This window comes from Rhipicephalus microplus, chromosome 5, assembly GCF_043290135.1.
Source record: "Rhipicephalus microplus isolate Deutch F79 chromosome 5, USDA_Rmic, whole genome shotgun sequence".
NCBI lineage: Eukaryota > Metazoa > Arthropoda > Arachnida > Ixodida > Ixodidae > Rhipicephalus > Rhipicephalus microplus.
In genome coordinates this window covers 172960932-172979044 of record NC_134704.1, presented here as the reverse complement: position 1 = coordinate 172979044, position 18113 = coordinate 172960932, and the positions used below count along the sequence as shown (strand labels likewise).

Genomic DNA, 18113 nt, shown 5'->3' with positions numbered 1-18113 from the left:
GCCTTCTTAGCTCCTTCAGACACAAATTAATACGTGTATTTCATCAATGTGTCAAATTCACTAATTAAGAAGCACTCAATTTTTCACTCTAAGAATAAAACTGAAGTAATGTGTTGTGCGTGTTCCAGTAATTGATTGCAATCAGCATGTAACTATAACTTCAATATTGCGCATCTAGTCATGTTTCATTCTGTAATTAAAACAGTTGAATCATAGTTGAACCTTATGTATCCCCGAGAAGCTGAAATCATGTCACGCCGAGAAACGAAATAGTTTTAACGTTGGTTTTCGAACTTGGCACGCCGAACGGCCTATTGAACATTTTAGCACCTTCATCAGAGTGATCGGCACTGGTTATGTACAGAAACACTGCAGTCAAGGCATATTGACTTTAAAAAAGGTTCATTTTGTCTAACGGGCAGTGTGTATTTTTATTTTTGCCAGAAGTTCGTACCATTAGCATAAAAAGCAGCGTACACATGCATCCTCCGCGCCGCTGAAGGGTTTAGCAGTTAGCACCATGTACGTGTATATGACTTAGTGTCTCCTTCTGAACCGAAGAAAGGGAGCAGGTGAAGAGATCGTTTCGAAAAATATCAGACCGTTTCGTGAAACTTAGCTTCCAGCGACACCCCCTGCTGACAGATTTTTCATCATGAAAATTAACTTACACGATTGAGGCGGGCTGCGTTGTGAATGCCATAGTTCTCGCACAGATGTTGATGCACGCCTTGTAGATCATTGCTCTATAGCCGAGTTTGCAGCACAAAACGGCCTTTTTTTTCGGTTGATGTTGCACCAGTAGCTAAAGTAATAAGACACGTGAGTACCCCTGTTTGTGGCGAAGGCTTATTTAGGGTTTTGTCTGACAAAGCCAAATAGACTATACTCTAAGCTTTGTGGTCGGTAGAAATCTGATGAATGACTCCCCTGCCAGCATTAGATGAATTCAAGATTTAACACGCTGCGTAACATGTGCAATAATTCATTTTCATGGTTTTGATTCGATGGCAGGCGTCAGCTCATTCTGAATCCTGTGCCTTTTGTAGAAGAGTTGCGTGCTGAGTGGATGCCATATCAGCCCTGTAGATGGTGTGTGAGCCTGCCATTAAACTGGCCGTGTATTTGAGCTTCGAAAGGCAAGCGTCAGCAATATGAACACCTTCGTATCAAATGCCTTCGATACGAAGGTATTCTGCCGAGGTGTTTGCGATCGAAGTAGCTTTCTTCAAGGATGATACGTGCCTTACCATATATTCACACAATCTAGATACATTTGTCTTAATTGACAGGTTTGGTGGGGGGTAGCTCTTTTGCCTCTGTGTTATGATTGAGAATTTCAGTTTGTTTTGTTATTACGTTCACCTCCGAATGGTATTAGGTTAAACTGTGTGGCGACAAAATGGAGGCACTAAATTTAATTATGTCGAATGAGGTCATCAGTTGCACAGGAAGTTTTGTAGTGCCCTACAGGAGCGTTTCTGCATTTCAGAAGAAAGAAAAAAAACTTTTTTACGGTAGTGCTTGGAAAACGAGTCCACACCCACTTGGTTCTAAAGGGCATTCAATCACTGGACGATGTGAACATTTCTGAAAAGTTATTTGCGGTTAATGACAAGGCACCATGGTGTCATTTGTGAGGAGTTCAAATCACATTCGTTGTAAACATAATATCTACGATTTTACGTCCTTAAACGACGATATTAATATGACACATGTCATAGTGGAGATTCATGAAAATTTCAACACCCTGGGCTCCTATAGCGTGCGCCAAACTCTAAGTACACAGTACCGCATCATTACACCTCCATGGAAATGTGACCGTCGCACCCGGAATCGAAGGCGCGTCATTCATGTCAGCAGATAACAACGGCGCCGCCATGGAGGCCCATTGGTCTTATAGCTAGGTACAATTCTGTGCACCCCGAAAAAGGTGGTAGGCGAATATTTGACAAGTTCAGCACATCTTTGCAGTAATATGGTGATTTCTAGCCGTCTCCTGTGGTACGATTTGATCGCTCGCTGTATTTTTTAAAAATCACTTAAACTTTTTCTTAACAATTTTTCCATCTTCTTTTTTTAGGCAGTCCTTTATCTGAGCGGTGAGAACTTGTTAAGGTAAGCTTAATTTTCACATGACATTCAAGCTGTCCAAACGCACGCGTAAACGCTTGTGTATTTTTGCAGCACGGCCCACAACAGTAATCGCACCGAACCATCGCCTGGTCAAGACTTCAAACACTGCTAACCAGGCAGGACTTGGCTGTAGAGTTTGAAAATTTTGGTCAAAAGCACAGAAAGAACAAAAAATACAATAACAGAAGGCAAGACCTAAAATGTCGAGAGTTAGAACTCTAACCGCAACAGCTCTAGCAAAGGAAACAGAGCAATGTCATTCACACCAAGAAAAGACCTTAACCCTGTCCACGGCGGAGAGCATCTCCTTGTTCGATTGGATGCGCATATTCTTGGGCCATGTTTGCTTTTGCCTGATTGGATTATCCGGAATACTGATTTTTCCGGCACTGGCTCTTAGTCTGCGCGTACGAGAAATATTTTTCGCCTTCATCTACCTGGTGATGCAGCGCCTCTGGTACGACGACTATGGCTCTGTGCGGCGCGTGGTCATGACCGGACTTGATAATATTGTGTCTCAAGACGCTTCACTGAGAGCACAAGGAGCTGTGCGTGTTCTTGAAGTCGGCGCTGCTTACGGACCGAACATGCCCTATATACACCGCAAGTGTGAGTACTGGAGACTGGAGCCAAACGTCAGCTTCGATCCAGAATTTCAGAAGAACCTGGCTGCAAACAAGAAGGTAATACATTTACTTACTCATTTTGGCATATTCACAGCATCATTGTATTCTTCTTGGCCCTTTAAAATCTCTCAACACTCAACTAATTAGTGTGGCTACCCCCCATGTGATGACCAGTGCATACAAATTTGTTTACTGGTCCCAACGAAAAGCACTTCAAAACATCGTTGCTCACATTAAAGCACAATCATGGAAACAGTGTCATGTGCACTACATTGATCTTAAATCGCGCTCCTGAGAGTGTGACTGCATGCTTACAGGTTCGGATGTATTAAATTAGGGTGCTTTGCAAGTTATATTTCAAATTTAATTTTTATGCACATGCAAAATTTCCTCGTGAGCAGCGGTGCTTTTCAGGTTACCCTCTTGAATCAACCTAATGCCTATGCGTATAAACATAAAAACAATTTTCATCAGATTCAGTTCAAGCTGCAGCCAATGGTTGTAAGCTAAGCTACGGTAAAGTTTCGTCGCACACTGAAACGTAGCATCTAAGGTTTGGTTGTGTACGGCTTAATGCAACTGCAATTACTGCATTTAAAAATTTCACGGCTCTAACAGTCCCAGAACCGTGGTGAGATTACGACACATTGCCCAGAGAATGGCACCAGTAATTTAGCTCACACAGGGTCCTTTAACGTGCTCCTAAATCTAAGTACTTTTGGCGTAAAATGAAACGGGAACGGCAGTAAGCCTTACCAGTGGCCTAAACCACGCACTCTAGTAATCGTCACTGCATCAGTACACAGCTAGTTTGGCAGTACTGCGCAAAAGCGTGCAGGTCCATGGCGATGTCTGGACTGCGCGTGCGCACTATATACGCCATTGTGAATGCTTGCCGCTATTGGAGTTCGATTTGATGCCGATAGTGCCTGACCTAGAGCATCCTTGCCTTCATCTAAGATGCGGTAACTACAACAGAGATTTGAACCCATCACCTGTGGGACACCACTTCACACCTTCTCGACAACTCGGACGTCTGCCATTTATTCGTTTCTTCACACACACACAACGCACACACACACGCACGCACGCACACACACACACGCACGCACGAACACACACATGCGCGCACGCACGCACGCACACACACACACACAGAGAGAGAGAGAGAGAGAAGATATATATGGCGTTGCCAAAGTGAATGTCATGAAACTATGGATCGATACCTGTTCTCAATTGCTGTCAGGTCTCCCGATGGCGACAAATGTTGCGCTGCCGTTTTTTTATTTTTCACACGTCCACGTTTCAACAGTATTGGCGCTGTGACAATTTCCACACTCTTTGCATTTGCGGGCGCTCTATGATTAATTGACAGAGTATGTTTTGCACCCGATGATGTCAGAAATGTTCGGCAGTCTTTTTTAGATATACCAGACGTTCAAGCCTTCTGTCATGTCACTGTCGGCATTTTGATTGATTGATTGATTTGTGGGGTTTAACGTCCTAAAACCACCATATGATTATGAGGGACGCCGTAGTGGAGGGCTCCGGAAATTTTGACCACCTGGGGTTCTTTAACGTGCACCCGTCGGCATTTTGTCGAAGGTCCAGGAAGCTCAGATCTTTAAGACGCATGACTTTGTAGTAGACTGTGTGCGAGAACTCAATTCGTTCTCTGCGGTAATGTTGCGACTGGCCGACTTGCCATACAGCTCTATAAACTTCGTTTGCATTGTGTAGTATGTACTCTATACGACACCGTAACAATGTGACACCACATCTGAAATGATGTTGCCTTGTGCGCACCCTGTTATTATCACTACGGCTTTTATAAATGCTTTGAGTTGTTTTGTGGTAATGGTCACATATATTCCTTGCAATAGGCGCGTTTCTTAAGCCGTTCTTGGAAACAGACGTAGGTCTGCTTGATCGGTTGTGATAAGCTAGCAACAGGTAGTGCCCCCTAGAGATGTCGTTCCCAATTATAGGACACACAAGCAATCGGCATGGTGTGCGACCGATGGCGGTGCTGCGAACCGCTTTTGTATGACGTCAGTTCGAAGATTCGTGCGCTTTCGAGGCGCGGCGCCGTATAGAAACGACCGTTGCCATAAAACTCGAAAAATGCGGAGTTTAGTTGGCTATCTTGTGCATGGTGGCTACCTACGCTGTTCTGACAACCATGTGTGTTTGCTTTTAACGCTATTTGAAAATCACAGCGCTTCGTTTTTTAAAAAATCCGGCCACCTGTCTTCGCGGTGAGTGCTGCGCAATGGTGGAGTACTCCTTCGTGCCTCTCTATCATCACCCCCCCCCCCCCTGAAAAGGCCATTAGTTTCCCAAGTTTCCCAAGGCCAACTATCCCAAGTACTCGAAGCTGAAGAAGTAAATAGTCAAACTCGGATAGTCAAGATACGAAAAGCGCCACATGCTTTCATGGACCGTGTGCAGCAAGCACTTCGCTTGCAGTGCGTTCTGCTATACCCGCCGTACACTGCACTTATCAGTAAGCTTGCAACCGTGTTTCAGGCGCCTCGCCAGTACTTTAACTATTCATTGCACGCAGGCTACAGGCGTGGGCGACTCACATCAGATTATGTGCCGTCCCATCTTACCGCGAAGGCACCAAGACAGGGAGCCGACGACGCGGCCTCCGAATCACCTTTGGTATAAGCGCGCCTCGTGAGCGCAGCTGAGTAACGCAGGACATTTGAGACTACAGTTTATTAGGTTCGTGTACGTACATATATACGTAGTTTACTGATCAAGACAAGTGGGCCCCCAGGGCGCTGCTAACCATAAATTGATAAGCGAATCCTGCTTTGCTGGTTAGTGCACAATCACTAAAGGCTGTCACGTAATCATTGTGGTGACGTGCACGGTATATCTTGTTAAATTCTGATACCTGTTCTACGGCCCCATGCTGACTTAATACAAATTACTTCATGATATCACTCCAATTGAACAAAGACAACTGAGACAAACTGCAGTCATTTGCATCGGCCAGGGAGTGCCTTAAGGTGGAATTTGCCCCCTTCTCGAGTCAAACCAGCACCTCAACTCGTCTTTTACTGCTATACAACGCGTGCTTGCGCCCTGCCGACGCCCACAATCGCAATCCAAGCACAATTATGTGAAACGTGGGACTTTGATGCTGTTTTGCCTTTCTAGTAGAGGCCAAGAACGGTCGATTCACTGCCAAAGCAGCAATTCAAACAGCTGCTCTCAATTGTTGTTTGGGAATGCTACAGAGTGGCGGGAATCAGCGATTCTCATATATATCCTCGTGTTCACTCTCACTATTATTGCACGACAGAAAAACAATATCCTTAGGAAAAAAAAAGGGCAGGCGTGCCCTTCTCTTTAGCACTTTTGTGAAAGCTAACGTTCTCTTCACGGGTTAACGAAGCACAGTGAGGCACAGGGCAGAACTTCACCATTGGGCAGCACTGGATCGCCACGAGGACATTGTGTGGCTGGTGCGCAAGTGCACATGTTTGCAGGACGAGAGCTGCGACGGTGATGCGATCATCATTGAGGCCATCAGCTCCGCAAATTCATCAACGTGGCCTGCGTCGTACAACACCGTGCCGTCGATGAGACACCGCGACGTTTCTTTAGCTGTAGCTACATGCTTGTAGATGTTGTACAAGGTATGCTTATTGAAAGTTTGAAACAACCGAACTAAATATCGTGCGGTGGAAACTGCAGATGTCGAGCGAGAACACCCACACATTGTCTCACTATCTGATCAGCAATACGGTCGGTGGCCTCGGCGTGCTTATCGGCCATCTGGGAGGTATCTTGGCCCTATCGATTCGGCTGCAACAAAAACAAATTCATAATTGCACTCGAAAACATTTGTTGTGGGCGCTAGTTCACCCTCCCGAGGCTGATCATTCGACAAAGTTGCCGCCAGAAGCAGACAATCCGCGCACAGTGAGCAGTGGCTGCTGCAGTGCGTTGAGAGCGAAGTTCGCAAGCTGACGTCACATGCGAGAGGGCGCCACTCCAAGATCTCGAGGCCTATACGACATGGCAAAACACTCATTCAACTCATTTAAAAAGCTGCACAGTATATTTCACTAGTTTGCGCACATATTAGCTAGCGAGCTGGTTAGCATTCCTATTTCGGTCTTTATGTGTAAAAAAAACGCATGTACGTCATGAAGTTCCCTCGTAGCGTGTGTTGCGCTTTGCCTACATGCTAGTTTGCTTCCTCGCAGGTAGAGCTGGTGCGGACTATTCGAGGGTATGGTGAGAACATGCACATGCTACAGGATGGCCACTTCGACGCTGTCATTCTTACGTATGTCTTGTGTACTGCGAAGGATGGCGAGAAGCTCCTAAGCGAAATCAAGCGCGTTCTTCGAAAGGTAAGAAAAACTTTGAACTAGTGTCCCCATTTATTACCACGGTAGCCGCTGAAGTACTAAGCTAATATCTGCAAAGGTGAAGTGCGCCAACAAAGTGTTAAGGTTTTTGGTAAAAAGGAGATATTGTGTTCTGAAATCTGTATTGCAAGTGTAGATTGGACCCCTAAATATTTATTTCGGACGACAAAGTTAGCAAGGCTTTTTTGCAGTGAGAAGGAAAAAATGTGAGAAGCATAAGAAGGTAACAAGTGGATAAATTTTTAGAAAGCTAATTATCCACGTAAGTATGTTTTTATTTTGTGGTAATTAATAAATGGTTCTTTCTTGTGACTACAAATACTGAGCAATGCGGTAGCCACACATTTCATTTGTCTTACGCAAAGGTGGCACGCGGATATCAATGCAATACCTTCACCGAAAAAAAAAAGAAAACAAGAAGGTATGACACAGCTTCCAAAGCCCAAGAAAGTGGCGTGGTAGCAAAAAGTGTTGGTCATTGTTCATTTTCCCTGGCGTTACGAGTGAACACTTTGAGGGCACCTGCAGCATGCGCAGTTTTCTTAGGCACTGCAATAAGCTAAATATATTTTGGAGGCTTTCTGTATTAGATTTAATCGGATATTTGTGAGTACACTTCCCTTGGTCTCTTATGCTAAGGCAAAGAAAAGTGCATCTGAAGTGGCATGGTAGTTCCCAGCTTTAACGGTGGCATCAGTTTCTTCTTTTCGTGGGTCCTGCATGTGCGTGGGCGTTGACATCATTTCCGTAAGCACATGTTCAATTGGGGTCTGGCGCTCGTCCTGTCTATGCGACTCCTCGTTATGTAGGTGTCACCTTGCGCTTGTTAACATAATTAAAGATTCACTACTTGCGATGGCATCGCCACTAATTTATCGTTTAAGGAGAAATTCAACACTCTCTTGGAGAAAACACCTGTACGGACCATCGATATCCACGGCTGGTAATCAAAAAATCAGTGAAATGCGAGAACACTGGTGCAGGGCCTCGATACCAGATATACTTGGTGTACTAACTGCTCACTGCTTTCGAGTAACCAGTTGGGGCTGTAGGCGCGCTTCATCGCGACAAACACTTCATTGCGACATGTGCGGCTAGCTCAGCCACGCGATGGCATACTGCCTATGCCTAGCACGCTGCTCCAGCTATGGGGGCTCACTTTGTGCATGGCATTGCGGAGCAGTGCAGAAATTTTCATGGCCCTCACAAGATGCGAGAGAGTTCGTGCCACTAATGGCAGCAAAAGTGTCGTGTCCAGACGCTGCGACGTGTGCTCTCAACCAACCTGTGGTTGCAACAGGTAAACATAGGGGAAAACAAAGTGTAAGTGCATGTCTGCAACTCGCACACACGCAAGAAATGTTGGTGGGTGTCATAATCTATAAGCTCGACACGCACAAAATGAGGAGGACCAAAAAACATGAGTGGCACACAAGCGCTGACTTTCAATGTTATTTCGCTGCTTTTATGCCCCTGTTCCGGCGTTCCTTAGAGTCACGTCTTCTGTTTCGCTGGCGTCAATAAAGTGTTGAAGGTTAGTGCCTGTGTGTCATGCGTGTTTTTTGGTCCTTGTTATTTTGTGCGCTTGGATTTTAATATTCATGTGAACACACCGAAACTGCGAAAATTGTGGACGTCGGAAATCAACGCTAAAAAGCACATAAAAACACGTCGAACTTGAACCGCTGGCCTCGTGTCAACTCACTACAAGCACAGAGTGTCGCGATGACCTCAATAAACGCGTTGATATGGTCCTCAGAGTCAGAAGCATGAACTATTTCTGTGAATTTGGGCACTCAACGCCCGCGCATGGATGCGCTGAACTGGTCAACCTCCTACCTAACCTTAGATTTCTGAACTGAGAGCCAGAGTGCCTTGTTTTGCCTTGGAATGTTCAGTCTCTTAAAGCACGTCACGCACAACTGTGGGCATTTCTTACGACAGAGACACGCGACATTTAAATTTGTACACAGCAAGGGGGAACCTCATACATGCCTCGTAGGGGAAACCTCATACTTGGGCCATCGATTGGGCCATCAAGACGGTCCTGAAGCATCCGAAGACACAGAATGCATCATGACACCGACTGAATGGGCTTGATCGTGCCATGGGCATCGCAAGAGGAATTTCCAACAGTATGTTCCGAAATTTCTCTTGCGAACCAGAAATATAAATGCTTGAAAAAAGCACGGAAATATCATATACGTGAAAGTATTCCCAGCACTTTGTTAAGTCTTTGATCTTTCCTACGCTAATAAAGCAGCAGATATAGTACGGCTTTCTAAGTCGGCCTTCACAGGCACAAACGTGAACCGCTACATCCAACGATACAAGACCCTATGATAGTTTTGAGGTATTCGACAAGCACATCGAAAATTAACCCAAGAATGCGCCAGACCAGATTGTCAAAACTATATTTCAAACAAAAAAATTAGAAACTGTGAAGCAGCAGCTTAGGAAAATGTTGAATGACAAAATCATCTAGCCGTTGAAAAGTCTGTGGGATTGAATAATAATCTTGGTAAAAGAAAACGTGACACGCAACCTTGCGTTCCTGCATCTATTGCGCTATAGATTGAAGTAAATCAAGAACAGGCGCTTGCTTCGCCCCACAAAATGATGGCTTCTCGGACTGGCTGCGTAATGTAGTTGTAAAGGATGTGAAGGCTGCGTTTTGAAAACTCTAATTCGGTGAGAAGGCACGAGTAAAAGCTCCGTTTACCACGCAATGTCCAATTTCCTGCCATTTGTGCTTTGACAGGCACTTGGTCGGCTTAACCGTGTTATGCACAGGGCGTTGGCCTGAAACGATATACATAGCTCGCATATCTGGGTCATTTTGTCGTCTCTACCACAACCTTTTTCGGACACCTAAGGTGCCGTGAAGCTGTACTGCAGGCTATCCGGTAAACGGAAGCTTTGCGAAGGCCATATTTTGTGCAAAGATATTGCGCAAGTTCTAAGTGCCATATCGTGTTAAGAGGACTTCTGCTCTTGTGCCATGCCGTCAGTAAATTAAAAGATACTCCTGAATAGCAAGAGGCGGCTGTTATTCCCAACATCCTACAGCCCACATAAAAAACTGAAATTTCTGGGTGGGTGCGCTTACTAAAGGCTGCTTTTCAGACACTTTCGGCATTACCTTGGCACTCGTGTATGTTATGAAATAAGAGGCTGAGTGCTGGAAGAAAACGCCGTTGGTCCATGGGCCTGAAGAAACAAAATAACACTTGGAGACCCCGCCAATGTTGGCGTACTTGGTTGAAGATAGACATACAGAAACGCACGCCAACGCCAACTACGTAAAACTCGGGGCTTTGCAAAGCCCGGAGAGATTACGAAGAGCGACCGCATGCACTCAATGGTTGCCCTCGAAAATTGAAGTAAATCTATTCCACTGTGACAGAAGAAGGTCTTTCTATCATTAGGAAGACATCAATGTTTCACTTCCATGAAGGCGGAAATGTTATAGGCCCGTGTACTCAGATTTGGGTGCACGTTGAAGAACCCCAGGTGGTCGAAATTTCCGGAGCCCTCCACTACGGCGTCTCTCATAATCATATGGTGGTTTTGGGACGTTAAACCCCACAAATCACTTCCATGTACATGGGAACGCTCTGAAAGTCACATGCAACTATCTCTCCTTGGCGTAAGTTAAAGAATTTGAGGGGCCTTCCAGGTCACCCCAAACACTGAAGTCTTAAACTATAGAAGCTGTAGACCATTGCAGCACACAGGCGCGTACACGCGATAAGCCAAAGTAGGGAGAGGACGCCCTTTCTAAACCTATAATAAAGAGCGCAAATTCTACCTCATAACTTTACTCAATGTAACATTTCGTGATATTTTTATATGCGCAGCATTAGGAATATTTACGTTATTTAACAATGATAACGAGCTAAGACTCGTGATGTGTGATTAAAAATATTTCCTTTCGCGCCTTTTGCCCGAGAAAGCAGCGACCAGTGTTTGTGAAGAGCACGTCATCGTATCATTTTCGTTTTTTCCATCCAATGCGCAACTTGTTTCCATTCGGACTCCACCAAAAATAGGACACTGTCATGAGGCCTGCCCTCCCTCTCCCCCTGAAGAACTCTCTGAACGCGTATGTCATTGTTGGCAAAATGCTTCGATAGCCTCATACAATACGGCACTGCAAGAAACAATGCACACCACAGCGTCCACACTAGTTTAAAATAGCGGACCGGCAACAGTTCTGCACAGCGACAAGCACACGTTTGAAGGACTGTCAGGTGACTATCAGATCCGCGCTGATTCTCACAAAGAAAAGCAGTGCTCCCTCTTAGGCGCATGCACCAAATGTAACAGCGCATCAAAACCAGGAAAAGTACCCGTCTGAGCATGACGGAGTACCGGATGACGACCGCCATCATTACACACTTCGACGACACTAAAACAACGGCCACCGCAACCACATTTGGGTTTGACACTATTGGGTTGACGTGACGTGGTCTTAGTGGAATACGTGGACACCATTTTGGGCCATACGATGCGCTCGACAAGAGGTTGTTTCGAAGTCATTACTCACAATCAGCGGCGTTAGGCAAGATCCCAGGTCATTCTTGTAGTACGCTGAAAGCCATGCAAGGGCGATAGCGAAAATTTGGAGCTTCATTTTTTTTTTGTCCCTCGTGTTGTACTTTCATGTGATATACTTTTGGTTGTTTTCTATCTAATTTCGCTTGAGGTGTCGAAAACCATGACAAATACGGGGTTTTTCATGCGTACTTGTTCATCAGGTCCTCATGTCCATAAGCGATTAGAAACTCAACGGAGGTACATTCCGGTACAAACCACGTATTACTGAGCGGGAAACATTGTGGCTGTTTTCGAATGCTCCATAATATTACGTGATGAGAGTAGAGCTTGTTTCAAAACTAACGCCACCACTATAGCTACCGGAAATATCAAATGTACAATTGGTATACGAGTAAAGGCCGACGCATTTCCACGCTAATCATATGGTCGAAGACCGGCGAGTGAACTCACCGCGATCAATATACTGAGAGCTAATTGTGATAGTTTTATTGTTGCTTTTACGGTGAGCGTATTTGAGGTCACCCAGTAAACCATTCAGTCCATAGCTACGTGATAGCTGCATGCTGCACTGTCGCAACAGCATGACAATAAATGTGACGAAAATGCTCCAGATAAACTGCCAGTGTACAATCGTTCCTTCTCATGTCCTGTTTCAAAGATTCACGCTATTGTGGTGCCACAGCCGTGACAACTGATATCACTCAATAATATTGTATGTTTTCGATGTGCTTATTTTGTTACCAGGCTGTTTTTATTTTTCATGTCTAGTGTTTATCAGAAGGGGCACAGTCCTGCTCATACCAACGCGTGTCCTAATAATAATGTTCAGGTAGTTATGGCATTTGCGTGTATCCCCGTTGTGCCATTCAAATTTTAGGGGCAAAGCACCTTTGTGTCTAGTCTTGACCTTTGGCCATGCTCATGGTCATCACTATAATGATGCTGATGGGCTTGTTCATTGCTGTGTGTTGTGCTGCTCAGGGTGACGATAACGCTTATGACAATGAAGAATAAGTGCTTTCCGGGACACACGTTTTTTTCATCGAGAATAAACACGTACGTGAACGCACTCTGAACGGAGGAAGGCAACGCCGATGCAGGCAACAAGCTACGACGCAGTGAGAGCGCACAAAGCAGCGGTAAAGTGGCAACAGCGACAACAAGGTGCAACCCCAGAGTTAAGGGTGCGGAAATGGCGGCTCTACCGGAAAAAAAGACATTGGTTATACTGGCCAAACATGGTGTCACTGATTTACATGCGTGAGCGTACTATGTTAAGGGTGATCTACAGCAAGAACGATCCCCAGTGCGTCACCAACTCGTCATGACTCACTTCGAGGAGATAAGCGGATTTTAAAGACCATAGTCGTTCTTAATTTCAAGGCAGAAATTTTACTGTGCGTGCGCGCGCGCGTACTTCTGTCACCCGAGTCAGTAGAATGGCGAGAGTTTACTCCCCTGCTAAGCGACCAGCTATCTTGATCTGGTTTCTGCGTTCAACCTTACTCACTCTTTCAATAAAAAACAAATAATATGCATACTATGGCATAAAATAAGTACGCAGGCATTAGGCATTATGTTTATTTCTAAAATGTGTAGATGAGTAGCCACAAAGAGCGCAGTATTATGCGGCGCTGCCAGTCCGAAACTATCTACGAAAAAAACGGGTGTTTCCTGCGCTTCACTAAAACTAGAGCTACTCTATATGATACCTTTAGGTAGCAGAGTTGCGCCACTGATGGGACTCGCCGCTCGTGCCCCCATTTGCCAAGCGCGCTCACCTGCACAAAAAAACTTAATACTTCCTTTTTGGGAAAGGCCAACTTTACGACCGCGCGAGTGCTTGCGAACGCCGCGCCACTAGCGCCACCCCCACCACTGCTCTAGCAGTCCAGCAAGGCGATCCCGTTGAGTGCGGAAGTACTTTTTCGTCGGTGTTCTGATTCTGTCCTGTGTTGTCTGTTTTAAGTGGACGACAGTGTTAGAGGTGTCTGTGCAGTGCCGTGACTTAGTGATGCGTAGTTGCCACGATGACCGCATCCCGCAGCTGCGCATATGCATGCCGAAAATTCTCGTTTGCTTGCGTTAATTGTAAAACACAGAGGGAAGGGTCTAGCGATTGTTTTATTGAGCCATCTGCCTAATCGTTTAAAGCGGTGAAAACTATGCAAAACGAGCTATTTGCGGAACTTAAGTTGTCGCAATTCATGTGCATGATTCTCGACAAATTAAGTCAATACTTTCCTGCATGTATTACACGTCTCAGTGGGCAAGATGATGGACATATGCGTAGCTCTTCTACGTAAAGATAGCATACACAGTAACTCTAACTGAAACTACATGGTGCTCTCACCTACCACTTACTTTGCGCTCAAGAAAAACTTCCTTTCTTCAAATAACTGAAAGATGGCCTCTATATCTCACGCAGCACCTACTCACCAATTTTTGCCCGCAGAACGTCAAATAAAGGCCTTATTCTCTCTGTACATACAGAATATCATCGTCTTTTGACGACCTTTACCCCTGGACCACGCAGATACGACGCCGCTTTTCTGTTTCGTGGTTGTTTACTTCAAATCATGGACTGCCACCTAGCGCAACCTTGTTTTTCGCACAATATTGAGCAGTTGTCGTAAACATTCGAGGAAAGAGAAGGGCTGAGTATAGTAGAACTCTCTCGCACACCGTGCCCGACCTTAATGAAGTGGTACTAGGAATCGTCATTACTTTGTATGTCGATATACTTGCAGCACTACCCGGGTATGCTCATTGGATGATCAGCTGTTCCCGCTCTAGCACTGAAGAAGATCTGACAAACATCAAACTTGTGCCAGGAACTCAATTCAATACGCATTAGCGCAGGCCACCTAAAGCTAAACACATTGGCGAAATTCAATTTCGGTAGAATTCTAAAGATTGCTTTTGCACGATCTTGATGCACAATACTTCCATGAAAAACAGGATTGCCTTACTTTTGGCATGCAGGGTGGCCGTCTGCTGTTTGCCGAGCACGTTGGACACCCGAAAGGTACCCGAGCAAGGTTCCTTCAGGACACCCTGGCACCCCTCGTCCAGTATTTCACTGGTGGCTGCTACATGAACCGAGACAGTGGCGTCCTTTTAGCAAAAGCCGGTTTCTCTGAGATTAAGGTGAACGATGTCGACATTAACATTCCCTGCGAGTACAGCTACCACGTCTACGGCTACGCAACTGTGTAGCCGAGTCATACTTCAAACTCAGCTCAATTTTGATACCCCAGAGTCTTCCGCAAGGTATACGTGGTGAAGCCTGTATGGAAGCACTTCTGAAGCAAATAATCAACCAGTAATAACTTTTGTGCCTCCTGGCCATCAGTGAGGCACTGGTGTAGTGCATCATCTTCTTCATTTCGCTGCATGTGTAAAACTCTCCCTGCCGGAGAGGTGTATATACGGAATATTCAAAATAGAACCTTACAGAGATCTGTGCCTATAAAAAGCACATTGTGATCATTTTACTGTGCTTGCTGTGTTATTCACTATGATGTCGTTTGTCTCGGCCCTGTCTGATTAAACGATATTGCCTAATGAGCAGTACTCACACGTTCGGGACAAAGACGTACACAGGGTCACACTATCCGAACCAAGTCACACACAAAAGTGTCTGACCCACTGGTATAATAAATGGGCAGGTCCACAACACTGTGAGAAAGCATTTTAGTTATTCCTAAAAATAGCTTGGCACAAAGTTAAATTTCTCGTCCTGAAAGTACAGATGACAAAGGGTAGGAAAAATAGTCGATTGTGCATTGTCTCACAACAAGGGCGAAGGAATCAATGCTACAGCAATGAATTGCTTGAAACTTGCAGCGCGCACATGCAGAAAAGATGAGCTTACAACTGTCTCCGCTAAGCACTTAAGGTACGCTGTTCAAAGAGAAAGAAAGGCGCCCGAAACAAACGTACAAGTATGCTCTGTTTGAGTATACTTGTGCTGCTGTTTGAGAGGTCGCTGGTTTGACATCGCACGAGAGGGCCTTCTAATGTCGTTATTTTCATTGCAATGTATTGGTACATACTTTACAACTTCATATCCGTGACGGAATTATGTCAGCGGAGGAGCCATGGTGGGCCCAAGCATAACACTTTTGTCTTAAAAAGTAAGTGGACCATAGACCACCGTGAAGATGACATGAGGGTCATCCAACATTGTTGAGGCAGTACCGATAATACTAGAAACTTTCTGAAGCATTTACACTTGCAAAAGAAACCCATTGTACACTAGCGTAAGGGCTACCCAACATGCCTTCAGCAAATATTTTTAATGTTCATCGGCTATGCATAATGGCACATCTGTTGTCAGCCACTCAAATTAAGTTCATGCCCATATAGAAGTGACGAAATTTTCCCGCAACGGTATGCCACAGAAACGCTCTTAAGCACACATCGCAAAAATTACGACTTATTTGCGCCGTGCTATGAAAACGAACCTATTTATGAGTGCGAAATCTACTGTGCAAAAATGAGATCATGAGCGATCGTACATGCTAAAACACTCTTATATTCCTAAATTAGTTATACAGAGTCGTGCAAGCCAGAGATGTTTTACGAAAAGAAAAACTTGCATGCACTCTTTTGAAGCAGAAAGCATCGATGTGCTTGGTCGAGGAATTTGCAATCGCACTAGAACTGGCGATTCCGGATTGCCGCGCGGTCCTCAGTGACTCGAAGCAGGTTAACAGTCACCTTTGCTTCAAACAATCTCCAAGGAACCAACGAAAGACAATGTTCAACAATAGCAAGACTGCAAACGTTGCCGTCGAGTGGTTTCCTGCGGCGGTGGAGCTGGACGCGCGCTCGAACCGCAACGAGGAGGGAGATGTGGAGGCATATGCACTAACTAGCCACGGGTCTTCGTCAACACATTCCTCGGAGCCGGTACGACCCGATGCCGATGATGAAGAGCATTCCATCACAAGTTACGGCGACCTTCTGCATATATACACTCTAAGGCAAAAGGGTGTTAAAAGGGTGTGTGGTTCGTCCTTTTGGGAACTAATGGGGCTGCTACAACCATTAATCCCTTTAAGAACAAACGGCACCAGGTTTAACAGTTAGTACCCTCAAGAGACTAACATTAAGTCCTCCCATTTACACCTTAGTGAGTAACTGTTAGTCTCACAGTTCACACCAAAATGCTAATATTATTCCTCATATTTTCACCTTATAGAGCAACTGTTAATGCCCACATTTACACCTTACCGGGCAACCGTTAGTCCTCACAGGAGCACCTTGCCGGACGAATGGTTGATCCTCTCAAATACTCCGATCGGATGAACTTTTTGTCCCCAGTACAAACATTGTTTTTGTTTATTTTGCGCCAGGCGTAATACTTTTTTTGCCTGTTTTTCTGCGCAGTGAGCAAAAAATTGCGCAAAAAAGAAAACGCGAAAAAGTAGTTAGCCATTTATGTGTAACTGCTTTCACAGTCACGGCAACAACGAAAGACAAAAGTGAGATATCGAAATCTTTCATTTTTCTACATACACATGAAGTTTCTCCATTCTTTTAAGTGAATTCAAGGTGAAGTGTACAAGTCCAGTCTCGCTGTCAAATCTTGTTCACTCCTTGGGGAGCTTCTCCGACGGAAGCGATAGAGGACAGGCATTGCAGACGCCAGCGCATGGAGCCTTCTGCCTGTTGTGTTCCCATGGCTGCACGTACAATAATACAATCAAAATAGTTAGGCACACGTCACAGAAGATGAAGATGCACGCATATGACAAGTGCGTGCACGTTAATATAAAAACAAGCGTTAAAATATGACACACAATAACTTTACTTTCACATCTCGCACAGTCCTTCTGAAGCTGCTTTGACGAAAGAGATGGATGACGGGCATCACAGACGCCAGCGCACAGTCTTCAGCACGGTGTGTGACCATGGCTGCACAATAAGTATGTAAAATAGTGAGTCACACGTGACAGAGGATGAATACAAATGCAAATGAGAAATACGTGCAAGGTGAAATGAAAACAAGCATGAGATATGACATGCTAATAATTTCACCTGGATGTCACACATCGTCAAAGACTCATTTCGATTCCCGTCGCGCAACAGCTTAGGAGCGGCGACCGCAGTCACAACTCCGCACACCACCGTGCCGCTAACAAGTCGGCGAGTCCTGTGCGAGCGACGTCGTCCAGCTCGAGCAAGCGAACGCGAGACCAAACACGGCGCTGCACGTGGAGTGTCTGCCGCCAGCGAACTTTCGAACGGGAGAGCAAGCATACGCTTGGCCGCCGCCGCGAACAGCGCCGAGCTAGATTCGAGCTAGCGCCAAAGAAATCGACGGTAATGCGGCCCTTTTCCACAAACTGGAGTGAGTGCAGCGCGCAAACGCGAGTCCACCGCCGCG

The 18113-nt window shown here is 45.4% G+C and overlaps 1 protein-coding gene across 3 annotated transcripts in view; it reads left to right on the top strand.

The window, feature by feature from the left end:
- The window catches only part of LOC119174114 (thiol S-methyltransferase TMT1B), a 49029-nt gene extending 33816 nt beyond the window's left edge, over positions 1–15213 (top strand). For all 3 annotated transcript variants that reach the window (XM_037424924.2, XM_037424922.2, XM_037424923.2), the window contains exons 2-5: positions 2084–2118; positions 2188–2819; positions 6989–7138; positions 14702–15213. In XM_037424924.2, coding sequence (XP_037280821.1) covers positions 2337–2819; positions 6989–7138; positions 14702–14935 — 867 coding nt within the window. In that variant the 5' untranslated portion in view covers positions 2084–2118; positions 2188–2336 and the 3' untranslated portion in view covers positions 14936–15213. The remainder of the gene's footprint in view (positions 1–2083; positions 2119–2187; positions 2820–6988; positions 7139–14701) is intronic.
- Positions 15214–18113: the final 2900 nt, after the last annotated feature.